Genomic DNA, 15,792 nt, shown 5'->3' with positions numbered 1-15,792 from the left:
TCCAAACTCCACATCCAAACTCCAAACTCCCTATCCAAACTCCCTATCCAAACTCCACATCCAAACTCCTGATCCAAACTCCTTATCCAAACTCCACATCCACCTGCCAGCTTGGAAAGTGGAGCAGAAACCTCTGGCTCAGCAGGTCAAAATGATGGATAAATTCCAGCTTTTTCAGAAAAAGCTCAACTTTTTCCTTGCCCTTTTTCCTCACCCAGGTTAAAACTCTGTGGGGTTTTAAACTCTCATCCGTGAGGAGACAGAGCTGCTGCTGTTCCCTCTCCGTGCACAGCTACAAAAGCAAATTAAAAATTGGTTTTGGTGGTTAAACATTGAGGATGCCTTGAATCTTTTATCCCAAATTTCTCAGAGCATGTGGATTGGTGTTCTCCCACCCATCTATATTTTAATTTATATCTGGTAAGTTATATCATGTTATTTTCTCCTGAATTTCCAGAAGGGATTGTGCCAGTTTGGGAGGCCGGATTTATTTGATTTTGCTCTCAGGAGCTGTTTTGGGTCTGAGCTGGCTCTGGGGTTGTTTACAGCAAGATGTTTTTGGTATTTCTGAGTGGGGCTACAAAACCTCCAGGCTTTTCCTGATTCGAGTGGGACAAGAAACGAGACTTTGGGAGGGGACACAGCTGGGACAGCTGAGCCCAGGGATATTCCTGACCGCAGGAATGTCCAGCAGTGGAAACCTGGGGAAGAACTGCGGAATCCTGGAATGGTTTGGGTGGGAAGGGCTCATCCAGTGCCACCCCTGCCATGGGCAGCGACACCTCCCACTGTCCCTGGCTGCTCCAAGCCCTGTCCAATAATATTCTGGCAAATTATAGATATAAATTGTAATTTTTTTACTAAATTGTATTCTTTCATTAAATTGTATTATTTTATACCAAAATACTATTCAATTTACTAAATTGTATTAATTTTTAATTCAACTGTTATTAACCCAAGGGACCTAGTTGTCAAAATTCTAATCTCATTTATAACACCCAACATGTAATCCCTGCTCCAGCCACCTCTGGATCAAGGCCAGATCTCTCAGGTTTACAGAGCCCTGTGAGTCTCCCTTGAGCGGAGCCTCGTGATCCAACGCTGCCGTTTCCTTCCTGGATTAGCGTTTTTTTCCCTGATAACACCCAAAACATTAAAGCCAGGCTGGATTTTGGCTGGAGCAATACCAGCTCCTCAGGTGGGGAATGGTTTTCCAGGCACAAAACGATGTTATTTTGGGGCTAAAACTGGAGGGATTAATAAGAAATTTTGGTTTGGAAGGAGCTAAAAATATAAACCCTGCTTGTGCTGAGTCATTCCCTATTTTCCATGGATTGGTTTAAAGGAAGCCCTGGGAATTTGTTGCCTTCCTGCCAGGGGAGCACAGCCAAGGAGGCGTCACCAAATTCCTTGGAATTTGGACCAATTTTATTTCATTCCAATTTCAATTCCCTTTCCTCCCTAATCTTTGAATCAGGCTCCAAACGGGAAAACAGCACAGATGAAACAAGAACAGCTCCAGTCGTGGCCGATCCCTTCCCCACTCCCCCAGGAATTCCCGGAATTCCAGAGGGTCCTGCTTGCCTTTCCTTTTCCCAGAGCATCCAGTCCTGCTCTGGGAAATCCCAGATTTGGGGCTGGGGGATGCAGGGACAGTGCCCAAGTGTCCAAGGCCAGCTTGGATGGGATTTGGAGCAGCCTGGGATGGGGGAATGGGATTTGAGGTTTTTCCCAAACCAAATCCATCTGGAATTCCAAGATTGCATGGCACAGGGGACAAGGATCAGGAGAACACAGGGACGAGGATGAGAAGCCCCAGAGTGGGACCAACAGAGGGGTCTGACCTCAGCCCAAGGGGTCCCAAATATTTATATAAATAAAATATATAATAACTAGAATAATATCTATTTTAAAAAGTGTCCTGTGCATATTTTTATTTTTGTTTTTATTTTTACTTTTATTTATTTTTATTTTTATTTTTATTTTTATTTTTATTTTTATTTTTATTTTTATTTTTATTTTTATTTTTTATATATAAATAAGATACATTATTTTTTATATCTATCAGGATGGTATAGATATAGATAAATATATAGAAGATACATATAAAATCTCCCTCACTCTAATATAAATTATAGTATTATAAAATAGTGTTACATCAAATTCTGTACAAATTGTACGCTATACAAAAACATATATATTGTGCTATTATATAATGTATACAATCAGACATTATTATACATTATATAATATTGTATTGAATTAGAGCCATTATATATTAAATAATGATAATAATATAACATTATAATGTTATATTATAATCTAATATAATTTTATATTATGGTATAATGATATAATATCATTATACTATATATGTATATAAAAATATAAATGTAATATATATTTTATAGTACTATATTTAAGTATATAAAGTATTATATTAATATAATATACACAATATATTATTTATAATATATATGATACATATAAAGATAATATATAATATATAGTAAATAATATATTAATATACTAATATATTAAGTATATTATTTTATATCTATAATATAGTATTATAGAAAATACTAATATATATTTTATATGCTAATTAATATTTAGTTATGATATCATTCATTAATTAACAAAATTTTATTATTCTGTAGTTTATGCTATATATACATTATGCTATCTATATCATTACTGTTAATATTATTATTATTTTTATTAAATATATTATGTGATGAAAAATAATATACAGCGTATATTCTCCATATGATCCATGTGTGAAATCTATATTATAGATATAATTATTATAAATAATTCCAAACCCCGCCCTCTCACCGCTCGCTGTAACGTCACTTATTACACAACGCGTGACGTTAAATGACGTCACAGCATCGGCACTTGGGGGCGGGGCCGCTGACCCCTCCGGGCGGTACCACCACGGGGGCTGCGGAGGGGGGACGGCACGGCCCACACCAAGTAGCGCGGGGGGGGCGCGGGGGTAGAACCGCGCATGCGCCGTGCGCCTTTCCCCTGAGGCGGGCGGCCGGGCCGGGCGGAGGCCGCGGCGGAGCCGGGGGCTCGCGTAGATGTGCAGCCCGGGGGAGGCCCCCCCTGGGCCGGCCCCGGCCGGGGACCTGCCCCCGGAGTGGGAGACGGATGACGAGCGCATGGCCTTTCTGTTCTCGGCCTTCAAGCAGAGCCGCGAGGTGAACAGCACCGAATGGGACAGCAAGATGGCCTTCTGGGTCGGGCTGGTGCTGGCCCGCGGCCGGCGGAGGGGTGCGGTGAGGACGTGCCTGAGGGAGCTGCAGAACGGATTCGAGCGGCGGGGCAGCGTCCCTTTGGGGCTGGGCACCGTCCTCAGGGAGCTGCTCAGGTAAAGGAGGTCGGGGACGGCCTTGGGGAGGATGTGGGGGGTGTCAGGGGATGCGGCTGGCGATGGATCCGTGCTGGGCCAGCCTGGAGGGTGAATTCTGCCTGGTGAGGCCCTGGTACAGCGTGCCCGGAGAAGCTGTGGCTGCCCCATCCCTGGAAGTGTCCAAGACCAGGTTGGACAGGACTTGGAGCAGCCTGGGATGGTGGAATGTGTCCCTGGACATGGCAGGGGCGGCACTGGCTGGGATTTAAGGTCCTTCCAACCCAAGCCAGTGTGGGAATCTGTGAATTGCAGTTTATGGTGCTTGTGTGGAATTTGGGAGGCCGAGCTGGACAGGGAATCGGAGCTCACCCAGGGGCTCACAGGAGGTATGAGAGGACAGGGGATCCCACAGGAATATTGGTGTTAAATAAGGGGCTGTTCCCCGGAGTGCTGCGATGTCACAGCTCCCGAGGGCACCGGGGATGTGTTGAGCTGGTGTTTGCAACCAGAGATTTTGTGCTGTGAAATTGGAACCCGGGACTGGTATTCTCAAAGAGGCTCAAACCAGCAGGAGCTCTCTTGGTGACCTGAAAATTAAAAACCAGTAGATCTGAGAAGCTGCAATTTAATATAGAAACAGAACTATTGTGAAATGGCTAAAATTGACCCTCCATGTTAATTTCCTTGTTTGATGCCTCATCAGTTTTGAGTCGGTAAACTGGTAAACTTGCAAAATGGAAAAAAAGAGTAAACAAAAGGCACTTGGGATCCAGAGGAAGCAGGGGAGGAGTGGAAACCTCTGTGTGCTTCCAGCATAAGATCTCAAACTTGAGCTGGATTTGGTGAAAGAAAATGCCACTGGAATGGAGAAAGTGCAGGATATCCAAGGTTTAGACTGACTGTGTTCAGTTCCACATGAATTATCTTTTCTCTAGACGTGGAAAGCTCCAGAGGGAGTCAGACTTCATGGCCAGTGTAGACAGCAGCTGGATCTCGTGGGGTGTGGGAGTTTTCATCCTAAAGCCCCTCAAATGGACCCTCTCCAGCGTGCTGGGGGACAGCAAAATTCCCGAGGAAGAGGAGGTTCTGATTTACGTGGAGCTGCTTCAGGTGAGTGTTGTTGAAATATTTCCTGAGACTGTGCATCTCCAGGAAAAGTGGGAGTCATTTCACGTGCTGGGAAGGAAGGGTCAGGGCTGAGCAGATCTTCATTGGTGCTCCTGGGGTGTTCAAAAGCTTGGAGAGAGATGGATGGAGGCACTTGGGGATGGGAAGGGATGTAGATCTACTGATGTTCCTTGAAAATAATGGAGCTGCTCCAAGGGCTGGAGACAGGCGGAGAGCTAGGAATGTTCACCTGGAGAAGGGAAGGATCCAGGGAGAGCTCAGAGCCCCTTGCAGGGCCTGAAGGGGCTTCAGGAGAGCAGGAGGGGGATTGGAGACAAGGGATGGAGGGACAGGACACAGGGAATGGCTCCCACTGCCAGAGGGCAGGGCTGGATGGGATATTGGGAAGGAATTCCTGGCTATGAGGGTGGGATGAAACTCCCAGAGCAGCTGTGGCTGCCTCTGCATTCCTGGAAGTGCCCAAGGCCAGGCTGGAGCACCCTGGGCCCATGGGAGGTGTCCCTGCCATGTCAGGGGTGGCCCTGGATGGGATTTCGGGTCCTTCCAGACCAAACCATTCCATGGCTGTGACAATGACATTTCACTGACTCCAAGAAAAAGGAGAGACACAATTCCTTGCTTGTCCAGGAAGGCAAGAACTGTGCTGGGAGCCAGCTGGAAATCCCAGGCTGGAGCCCATTCCTGTGTAGGACATGAGGAACTCTCAGCTTGAGCTCCATCTGCTCCAGGGATGAGCAGGGCATGGGACAGTCACAGCCTGGAAATCCAATGTCCCACCAACCCAAGTTCCCTGGGCATTATTCAAGCTGCATTCACATGGGATTGGAGCTGCCCTTGGATCCTGTCCCAGCCCCTTTTCTCTCTCTGTTATTCTGTGACTCTGCAGAATGAGCCCCAGGTCTTGCTGGGTTTCTGTGTCCAGCAGAAATGCAGGAAATCTTTAAAAGGCAGGAATTTTTATTTGCTTCATACCTGGGGAGGGATTTCCAGGGAATCCAGTTCGTGGTTCCTGTGGTATTCCACAGCATTTCAGGGAATGTCAATAGCGGAGTTTTGGTTTTTGTGGATGAACTATTTTGAGAGTTCCCTATAGCTCATTCTGAAAGTCACTCTGGAATAAAACAGGAGATGTCCAAGTTGGGAGGAAGGAGGTGTGGGAGGATTTGGGAAGAGCAGGAATGCTGTGTGGGCTGACAGCATTGCTGTGATGCCCTGGAGTGGCTCCCCAGACCAGAGGCTGGACAAGATGAAGAGAATAAAGCAGAGATTGATTGAAGGCCTTCAGCAGAGACCCCTTGGGCAGCCAGAGCCTCACAGAGGCTGCACCCCAGATGCACACACCAGTTTTTCATACAAGTCTGGCCCATTGTCATATCAGGGGTTGATTCTCTAATTACAGCTTCAGGTAATGAAGTAATTCACCCCCAGTTTGCTGCCCCATAACTCACTCATGTTTGTAATTCTGGGTCCCTGAGGCAGTAGAGTGTCCTTGGATTTCAGGCCCGCAGGGATTGTTTTGTCCACCCAAACTGAGTAAGTAATGCTCTGTGTGGAGTTCACAATGCACTAATGCAGTACAGCATTTGGGAAATACCAAAGGTCAAATCCTAAGGCATCACCTGGATCCCTTGCAGGAGAAGGCAGAGGAAGTTTATCGCCTCTACCAGAACTCTGCCCTCTCTTCCCACCCCGTGGTCGCCCTCTCCGAGCTGCGCTCCCTCTGTGCCGGGCTCTGCCCAGATGAAAGGACCTTCTACTTGTTGCTGCTGCAACTGCAGAAGGAGAAGAGGGTCACCATCCTGGAACAGAATGGAGAGAAGGTACAGGGTCCAGGTGACTGCTTTTGGGTGGTATCATCCCTGTCTTGCGTTCCATCTGCCCAGAGAGAAATGGATTTTGGCTGTTTTGGTGGCTCAAGTGGGTGTTTGCTCTCCGGAAAGGTAAATTCCACATGCTCCAATGTTGTTAGCTGGTTGTAGGTGACAAGAAATCCTCATTCTGGCATGGCAGAGTGTTCTTTAAACATTTAAAATAATTCTGATTTAATGTAAGAGTTAATACCATGGCAGACCCTGCAGGTTGACTGTTCCCAGCTACACAAACTCCACACCTCTGGAATCAGTGTGGAATTCCATGCTTTTTTTGAAAAGTCTTTTCCTGTTTGTCACTTCCTACAGAGGCACTCAGCTCTGAGATTCCACTTTCCCTGTAGTGTTCTGAAGTCCTTGGGAGTCTGGCATTCCCACCCACTTCCAGAATCCAGGGACAGCTTGAAATCTTCCAGGTGTTCCATTAAAGCTTTTTGTTTCCACCCTGCTGATCCTGATCCTGCCCAGTTTAATATTAAATCCTGTGGTGACTGGGACATCCTCATGACTCCAAGGCCTAAACTGGAAGTGTAAAAACTTCTTTTCCTTTTTTCCAAGTGAAAATACTCCTAATTCAGATTTTTGGGAAGTGACTGCAGCCTGTGCTGCTCTGATTTTTAGATCGTGAAGTTTGCCCGAGGTCTCCACGCCAAGGTGTCCCCAATGAATGATGTGGACATCGGAGTTTATCAGTTGATGCAGAGTGAGCAGCTGCTGTCACAGAAGGTGGAGTCCCTTTCCCAGGAAGCAGAGAAGTAATTTGGGGAAGATTGGTGGGAACAAAACTTGGGATGTAAAACTTTGGGACACAATTAGAAGCTGCTTTGTGTTCTTTCCTGTTCATAACCAAAATAGTCCCAGCTGTGTGCTGGGACAGCTTTTCCAGCCCTTGTTCCTTGTTCCCTATGAAAACAAGGTGCAGGAAATGGCTGTGAGGAATGTTTGGAAGGATTTGGGATGCATTCAAACACTTGTGGGAGTCAGCTGTGGTTTGAGGGTGGTTGTATCCAAAATGCACCGTTGTGGTCCCCTCTGAGAGGGGGAGAGGGTGGTTGTGGTTTGTAAAACAAGGAAGAAATTTCCTTTCCTTTCCTTTTTCCATTTCCCAGGTGTAAAGAGGATGCCAGGAGTGCATGCAGAGCTGGGAAGAAGCAGCTGGTGAGTGGAATTCCCAGGGAAATGTCCCGGAATTGCTGCTCCAGGGTTAAACCTGGGGGCTGCATTGCAGGGGTGTTGGAGTGGTGGCTCTGAAACCAAAGCTCTCACTGAGGTAGAGGATTGACTTTTCCAGAGTGAGGTAATGAAGGGAAATGGAAATAAACTCTTAAACCCACTTGTTCTGTGCGTGCCTCTGGGATTCCTGGTTGTTTGGGGTTTTTTTAATGACACTTCCAGAATATCCTGAATTGGAAAGGACCCACTCAGAATTATTGAAATCCAACTCCTGGCCCCTTTTTTTATATTTTTTTTAATTCGTCAATTAATTTTTTTTTTTCATTTCTGAACAAGTTTTACACAAACACAAACACACATTTCACAACCTTTCTCTGCTTTTCCTTACTTCCTGTGTGATGCAACAGGCTACAGATACCTGCCTTTAATCAGCATGAAATTCCACCAGGATTGCTTTTTTTGGGAGGAGACTCCAACACCCAGGAACATGAACAGCTGCAGATGCCAGCTGGAATATTTCAGATGGTCTGACCTTTCCAAAGTAGGCATCCAGGATTTTCCTGCTGGATACCAAGTGATCCAGGAATATCTGGATGAACCCACAAGTTCAGCTGCAGCATGGAGGACACTTGGCCCCTCCCCATTTTTAGAGCTTCATCCCATGATGCCAATAGGAATTCCTGGAGTGGGAATAAGCCCAGGGGAGGGGAGGCTTCCCAGATTTGTGTGTAAAGCTGAGCTGTGTGTGTGTGTATGTGTCCCTGGGCAGGCCCTGAGGTGCCTCAAGTCGAAGCGGAGGACTGAGCGGCGCATCGAGGAGCTGCACTCCAAGCTGGATGCAGTGCAGGGAATCCTGGATCGGATCTACGCCTCCCAGACCGACCAGATGGTACCGTGGGCTCCTCCCCATGGCTCCTCCTCCAGCCCCTGTCTTCCACTCCTTCCTTCACCCTGGGGTGGGATTTACCCTGGGAATATCCCTCTGGATAAAGCTCCCTCCATTTCCTGGTGTTTCTCCAAGGATCCTGCTTGGGAAGCAGCTCTGGAGAGGAGCACCCGCTGTTTTCATCAGCATTGTGCATCTTTTTATTTTTAATTTCAAGGTATTTAATACCTACCAGCCTGGAGTTCATCAGCATCAAACATTTTTTTGTCTTTTAGTTTTAATTTCAAGGCATTTAATGCCTACCAGCCTGGAGATCATGAGCAGTAAACATATTTTGTCTTTTATTTTTAATTTCAAGGTATTTAATACCTACCAGCTTGGAGTTCATCAGCATTAAACATCTTTCTCTTTTTGATATTTTTAATTTCAATGTATTTAATGCCTACCAGCCAGGAGTTCATCTACATTTTGCATCTCCACCTCTTTTTATTTTCCATTTCCAGGTGTTTAATGCCTACCAGGCTGGAGTGGGAGCTCTGAAGCTTTCCATGAAGGATGTGACTGTGGAGAGGGCAGAGAACCTGGTGGATCAGATACAAGAGGTACTGGAACAGCAAAAGGAGCAACCAGGGGGGTGTGAATATTCCCAAGAAACCTGCCCAGATGTTAATTAATTATTAATTCCTTGGTTGCTTTTAATTATTTAGTTTTTTTCCTTTATGGCACTAAAGCAAACTGGCTTAATTTTGAGCTAAAATATCAGCAAGAAGAAGATTTCTATGTCTTCTGGCTTTGCTGTTACGCATTTTAACTTTAAATTTGTGCATTTTGTGGGATTTTTGATTCAGCAATATTAGGGGAACACCCAGCTTTCCTAGGAAGTCTTTGGGTGTGTTAAAAATACAAATCAAACCTTTGGAAGCTTGAATCCAACTGTGTGCATGAAACAGCCTGACATTTCATTTAATTTCATTTTGTTTTATTTTTGTTTTATTCTATTTTTATTTGATTTATTCTATTTTTATTTTATTTTACTTTATTTGTTATTTTATTTCATTCTGTTTTACTCTTTTTATTTCATTCTGTTTTATTCTATTTTATTTTAATTCTATTTTTATTTTACTCTATTTTATTCTATCTTAATTTAATTTTAATTAAATTTTTAATTTTATTTTCATTCTATTTTATTTGAATTATTTTAATTTTCTAAATTTTATTCTATTTCATTGTCCTGGTTTAGGGCAAATTTGGGAGAATTTTAGACGAATGGGGATACAATTTAACATCATAATCAACCCAGGACATTCATTCTATTCTATTTTATTCTATTTATTCTATCTTAATTCTGTCTTAATTCTATTTTAATTTAACTTTAATTAATTTTTTAATTTTCATTCTATTTTTATTTTTTAAATTTTATTTCATTTTATTCTATTTTATTTCATTTTATTCTATTTTATTTCATTTTATTCTATTTTATTTCATTTCACTTTATTGTCTGGGTGGTTTTTTTTCATAGGGTGGGCTTGATGATCTCAAAGGTCTTTTCCAACCTAGTTAATTCTGTAATCTGCAGTTCAGGGAGGGCAGGGATGGAAGTGAGCAGAGCAGTCTGGCTGCCAAAGCTGGTGTGAAAACCAGCCAAGGATTTCTTTTTTAGCACCATCAGCTCAAACTGAGAGCACAGCTCGAGCTGAGGGGCTGCAAAACATCGTGGCTGACGTGTTGGTCTCTTCAGCTTCCTCATCGTGGAGGCCAAGCTGCAATTTCAACTCTTTGTTTCTGTGAAAAAGCTCAAATCTGAGAGATATTTTTACTGCCACTGTGAAGTTCTGGTTTGGGGTTGATCTTGGCATGTGCCACACTTGGTCTCGTTATTTATTCTGGAATAATCTTCCTGTTCCTCGTGAAAACCATGGTGGAAATGGCTTTTGCACTAATTCCTGCTGCCTTTGGGTCAGCTTCTGGTTTTTGTTATTTCTGCTTTTGATAAAACAGCTACAGGAGGGCACAAAGTTCATTCCTGAATTAGCCCAAGCTAATTGTGTGTATTTTCCCTCAGCTTTGTGATACTCAAGATGAAGTGGCCCAGACTCTGGCTGGAGTAGGGATCAATGGTCTGGGTATGTCCTGGCCTTTTTATCCTTTGCTCATCCCTTCCCTGCTCCTTCTTTTTCCTGCTCCTTCTTTTTCCTGCTCCTTCTTTTTCCTGCTCCTTCTTTTTCCTGCTCCTTCTTTTTCCTGCTCCTTCTTTTNGCTCCTTCTTTTTCCTGCTCCTTCTTTTTCCTGCTCCTTCTTTTTCCTGCTCCTTCTTTTTCCTGCTCCTTCTTTTTCCTGCTCCTTCTTTTTCCCCGCTCCCTCCTTTCCCCGCTCCCTCCTTTCCCCGCTCCCTCCTTTCCCCGCTCCCTCTTTTTCCCACTCCATCCCTTCCCTGCTCCCTCCCCACATCCAGCAATTTCCTGGGGCAATAAACCCTTCCCTAAGTACCAAAGTTGATGCCTTGCAGGGAATGGGGAGCAGGGAGTTCTCCCCTCTGACTTTCTCCATCTCAGATTCTCCTCGTTTGGGGCTGGATTTCAGTTCAAAGCTGTGTAACGTCAATTAAAATCCATTTTTGGTGTGGCTGCTGCTTTGCTTTTTGGAGTTATCAGCTTTCTCCTCCGGCCTGGCTGCTGCTGCAGCTTGTTTGCCTCTGCTGAAAGGTGCAAGAGTTTCTTGGCCTCAGTGCCAAGAAAAAAAATTCTCCTCTCTGAGATCAGGACTAAATTTTAAGTCCTTTAAAAGAAGAAGAGGAAATTCCTTGTGAGTAATGATGGGAGGAATAACAGCTCTGTTTTGGATCTCAGGCTGTGCTGTGAGGATGCCACTGAATTCTTCTTGGAGCTGAAATATTTTCTTTCATCAGCAGAGATGGACTCTGAGGAGCTGGAGAAGGAGCTGGACAGTCTCCTGCAGGACTCGAGTAAGGATTCTGTGGATCTGCCTCCCGTTCCCCAGATGGTGCTGAGTGCCCGTGTCTCTGATGCCGAGCTGGAAGCTGAGCTGGAGCAGCTCTCTGTGTCTGCTGGAGGTGGGAATGGCAGCAAGGCCTGGGAGGGAGCTGCTCTGGGAGCTGGGACAGCCCTGAGCAGCACAGGGGGTCAGCAGAGCTACACCAAATCCTGGGAGAGCTGGGAATTCTGCCTGGATCCTGGTTCAGCCAATCCTAGGCCTGGGAGAGCTGGGAATTCTGCTTGGATCCTTTGCCTAGGGTGGAGGGAAAGCTGAGGGCTCTGTGAGGGAGCTGCTGCTTGGACTAATTGCTTTTTAAAATTGAACAAAGGCAGCGTTGGGAAGGATAAAACAGACAGGACTTGTCCAGCACTCAGCATCTTCTCTGGAATGCTCTTTATGTGGGACAGGCCTGCTTAAACTGGGCTTTATTTACTGATAAAGAAATAAATAATAAAATAATTTAAATGATTTTTAAAAATCAGTCATAGTTTATGATTTATATCCTATGATTTAGTAACAGTGAATGACCAGAGTTTATCGGCTTGAGCTGAGCTTTCCCTACATTTGTCTTGGACAGTTTCAGTTTTCCTTTTGTGAATCTGTTCATGGACAATTCCACAGGATTGGCCATGTAATTTTCCTTCTGTTTGGACAGGTTATGAGCTCGATTTCCAGAGCATTCCCTATCAAACATGGATTGTGTGATTCCAGAGGGATGGAACACGTGATTCCAGGGGGATGGAGCTGAGCAGGGAAGCACAAAGCGCTCTGGAATTCTATGGGGTAGCTGTGGATGTGTTTGATGAGTTCTGATCTCTGTTGCAATTCTTTTTGTAGATCTGGCACAAAAGACTCCCTCTGCTTCTTCTGAACCCAAAACAGCTCTGGGACTGAACCTCTGAAGAGCCAACAGAATCCTGTTGCTGCAGTTTGGGAAGTTGTCTCAATGTTCCTTAAGTCATGACCAGAACTTCCAAGGAGAGGGGGGCACCCCCCTGTCCTTCTGGATCTGTCTTTGCTCAGCAGCAGGAGCTCCTGCCATGACAATCCGCTCTGGACCTGGCCCCAGCTGGTGTTTGTCATCTCTGTGCCAACATCTGCACCAGTCTCGACCTGACTCGTGACGCCAAGTCACTGCCACATCCAGTCTTCCCTCCTGGGAATATAGCTCCAGTGAAGATAAACTCTTCTGTGTCCATAACAGTGCTCAGTTTTGGGTTTGATTTTGATTTCTCTTCCTTTGCTGTGGCTGGTGTTGAGAATCTGAGTAGCAGCAGCGTTGCAGTGGCTCCGCGTTCGCTCTTTGTGTGGTTGTTTAGAACACTTGGCACGTCAGTTCTGCCCTTAGCCAGGTAAAACACCTGGTGGTTGTTGTTCCCTCCCTCTGAATCCTGCACTCACAGCCAGGCACTGGAACTGCTCAGTTTTAGGAGATTCTGGTGCTGCTCAGACAGGGCAGCAATGAAGCACAAAAGAATCCCTCTCTCTGGAATGACGTGAAGGCCTTAAAATGGAGACCTGCAAAAGATTGCCCTGGAGAAATTTCAGGCTCTTGTGGCCAAGGTTGGGCGCTGTCATCCAGCCTCTTTCTGCTGGATTTCACCTTGGAATTGGAGCTGGTGGCTGTTTCTGTGTCCTCCCTGTAAGCAAAACTTCATGGGAGCTGCAGGGTGATGGCTCTGAGCTGCCACGGAGGGATTTGGGGTGGGAAGAGAAGGGATCCCTTGGGAGAGCACAGCTTGGGAGATCCTTGGGAGAGAGCAGCCTTGGCTTTGCCTTCAGCCCTGGCGCTGCAATCCCACAGGATTGTTCCCAAAAAGGCCCAAACCCAGCCCCCCTGTGGATGTTTTTGATGCACAAAACCCTAAGCTCCACACCTGCAGCTGCTCCAGGGCTGTCTCTCCCCACACGAGCCAAACTTTCGTCTTTTGCACGTCACTTTTTACCCCTGGCATGCACGAGGGAGCGTGGGAAGCCCAAATCCCTGAAAAACGGAGCTTCCAGGAGGGAAATGTGCCCTTCCCTGGGATTCCTGAGCATGGCAGGAGAGTGCCTGGCTGCCTGTGGATGGATCACCAGCCCTGTGCCCCTCTCCCTGACTGGGAATGTATCCCAGTACCACTGGGAATGTGTCCCAGTACCACTGGGAATGTATCCCAGTACCACTGGGAATGTGTCCCAGCACCGCTGGGAATGTATCCCAGTACCACTGGGAATGTGTCCCAGTACCACTGGGAATGTGTCCCAGCACCACTGGGAATGTGTTCCAGCACCACTGGGAATGTGTTCCAGCACCACTGGAATGTGTTCCAGCACCACTGGGAATGTGTTCCAGCACCACTGGAATGTGTTGCAGAACTTCCACGCTGCCTCTCCCAACTCCATTCCTTGGTGGCAGTTCAGGATAATGGGAATGAGGGCTGGAGTTTCCCCTCCTGGTGATCATTTCTTGCCTGCTCAGTCCCTGCCCAGGGCCAGGGGTGGCACTGGGGGTGTCCCCAGGGTGGCACTGGGGGTGTCCCCAGGGGCTGTGTCCCCTCTGTCACCTCTCACCAGTGCAGGCTCCTGCCAGGGGAGGCTGCAGCTCCCAGTTCCCCCATGGAATGATGTAAAATGACTTGAAGCTCTGGATTCCTTTCCTCTGGAAGTAAACGGGAGAAAAACCTTGGTGTTTTCTGCCTGTGTGTGGCAAAAAAAGGGGAGGGGATGGACCTGAGGAACCTTCTGTGCTTTTTCCCTCTTCCAGCTGCTGCTCCAGCTGTGCTGGAATGCAGGGATACTCCTGGGCTGCTTTATTCAAACCCAAACTAAGCAACTGCTCCACCAGACTTTAAGCTGGGTTTAAAAAGCCCGTTATTAAATATTAACACATTAATAATTGGTCTGTTTTTCCTGAGCAGCCTCTGCTGCTTTTTGGGTGGCACCACCTTCTTTCCTGGTGTCATTTTGGACACAATTCCTGCTTTTCCTTTCCCCTTTTTTATCACTCTGCATCTCAAATCTGCACTTTCAAGGCTCACAGTCACAGCCCTTTGCCTAAACCACTTTGCCCACGTTGAAAAGGAAGCCAGCTCTAAGGAACCCCTTGGTTTTATACCAGACAATTCCTAAAGCTGATTTTGGGACATTTTTTTCACCTAGCTTGTTCTAATTGTAATTAAGCAGCTCAGACTGGGAGCCTGGTTAGACAGGCTAACTGGTTTTCCCTCTGCCCAAAGAAAATTGATGTAAATTGAGTGGCCTGGTGTATAAAAAACCAGATTTCCCTCTAAAACCATGATGCCTAAACCTGGAATTCCCAGGCTGTTGATGCTGTTTCATCTGGCTGAGGTTTGATCTGATCTCTGGAGAGCTCCCACAGATTTTTTACAGGGCTCAGGCCTCACCTACAACCTGGATTTTTTCAAGTCTGACTCCTCCTTTCTCTCCTGATCCCAGAACTTGTTCTTTCCCTGGAAATCCAGTGGGATTCCTGCAGGAATAAGCACTCTCCTGTAATCCTGGGATACATCAGCCGTGCTGGAAGCGACACTGAGGAGTTAAACCCGAGCAGCTGCTGCTTTATTTGGAGTGGCTGGTAATTTTTTGCCTTTGATGCAGAGTGGGGGATGCAATCAGGGTGCCTGAATGGAGAATTTTCAGGATATTTTGGTGAGACAGCAGGGAAAGGAAATCAAGGGCAGCCTCTTGCTGGGTGAGGAAATTAAATATAAAAACTTTGAGCTGAATTGCCACCAAACTGGAATCTTCTTATGCTGGAGAGCTGTTTAAAATAGTACTTCACTCGAGCCTGGAAAAAAAATAGTACTTAACTCAAGCCTGCTGAACTGTTGATTATAAAATAATGCAGCTTCCTTAGGGGTGGGAGATGTGTTCTCTCACAGGGGGAGCTGCTGACTTTGCTTTGCATCAGGAGTGGTCCAAAATGCTCAGAAATTGGGCAAATTGGATCCCATCCCATCTTCCCACACCAACTCACTGCAGCTGAAGGGAGAGCAAGGGGAGCTCATTTCCTACGGCCTCAGGTTGTGCCAGGGGAGGTTTAGGTTGGAAACTGGGACAAAATCCTTCATGGAAAGTGTCAGGCGCTGGAAGGGTGGAATCGCCATCCCTGGGAGAGTTCCAGATGTGGCACTTGGGGACACAGTTTGGGGGTGGCCGTGGGCAGGGCTGAGGCCACACTTGGACTTCAAGACTGGTGGTCTTGAAGGTCTTTGCTGACCTTAACAGCTCTAAAATTTTGTATTTTGGAGCTCCTGGGGAGGAGAAGCTGATTTGTATCTCAGAGAAGGATTTCCTGGGAACTTCCTGGCTTGGGATGTGCCACCATGAGCTGCCACTGCCACCCTTAGCTGTCATTTACTGAGGTGGCACATCCAGTG

At 46.0% G+C, this 15,792-nt stretch overlaps 1 protein-coding gene and 1 long non-coding RNA gene across 5 annotated transcripts in view; both read left to right on the top strand.

The window, feature by feature from the left end:
• The window catches only part of LOC117245410, a 4,426-nt gene extending 4,092 nt beyond the window's left edge, over positions 1–334 (top strand). Inside the window, exon 3 of the long non-coding RNA XR_004500083.1 lies at positions 219–334. This is a non-coding gene — a long non-coding RNA (uncharacterized LOC117245410). The remainder of the gene's footprint in view (positions 1–218) is intronic.
• A 2,688-nt stretch (positions 335–3,022) lies between these two features.
• On the top strand, positions 3,023–12,633 carry CHMP7 (charged multivesicular body protein 7). Of its 4 annotated transcripts, none has more exons than XM_015648925.2 (10): positions 3,023–3,379; positions 4,297–4,471; positions 6,124–6,309; positions 6,979–7,112; positions 7,467–7,515; positions 8,300–8,419; positions 8,920–9,018; positions 10,479–10,539; positions 11,325–11,486; positions 12,248–12,633. In XM_015648925.2, exons 1-10 carry the CDS (start codon positions 3,090–3,092, stop codon positions 12,310–12,312), a joined length of 1,341 nt encoding a protein of 446 aa, XP_015504411.1. In that variant the 5' UTR covers positions 3,023–3,089; the 3' UTR covers positions 12,313–12,633. The 4 variants fall into 4 exon arrangements, with proteins under 4 accessions (XP_015504411.1, XP_015504410.1, XP_015504412.1 ...); XM_015648924.2 differs by having other exon boundaries at positions 11,322–11,486; XM_015648926.2 differs by lacking the exon at positions 6,124–6,309 and having other exon boundaries at positions 11,322–11,486.
• Positions 12,634–15,792: the final 3,159 nt, after the last annotated feature.

This window comes from Parus major, chromosome 22 (genome assembly GCF_001522545.3).
Source record: "Parus major isolate Abel chromosome 22, Parus_major1.1, whole genome shotgun sequence".
Classification (NCBI taxonomy): Eukaryota; Metazoa; Chordata; class Aves; order Passeriformes; family Paridae; genus Parus; species Parus major.
Note: the sequence above shows the minus strand (reverse complement) of the source record. Positions and strands in the feature narration are given on the sequence as shown.

Excerpts from the sequence above, each read along its gene's own strand:
- CHMP7 (XM_015648924.2), top strand. The coding sequence starts at position 3,090 with ATGTGCAGCCCGGGGGAGGCCCCCCCTGGGCCGGCCCCGGCCGGGGAC. Across the intron at positions 6,310-6,978 it reads TGGAACAGAATGGAGAGAAG|ATCGTGAAGTTTGCCCGAGG; the intron begins GTACAGGGTCCA and ends TCTGATTTTTAG. Across the intron at positions 7,516-8,299 it reads GAGCTGGGAAGAAGCAGCTG|GCCCTGAGGTGCCTCAAGTC; the intron begins GTGAGTGGAATT and ends GTCCCTGGGCAG.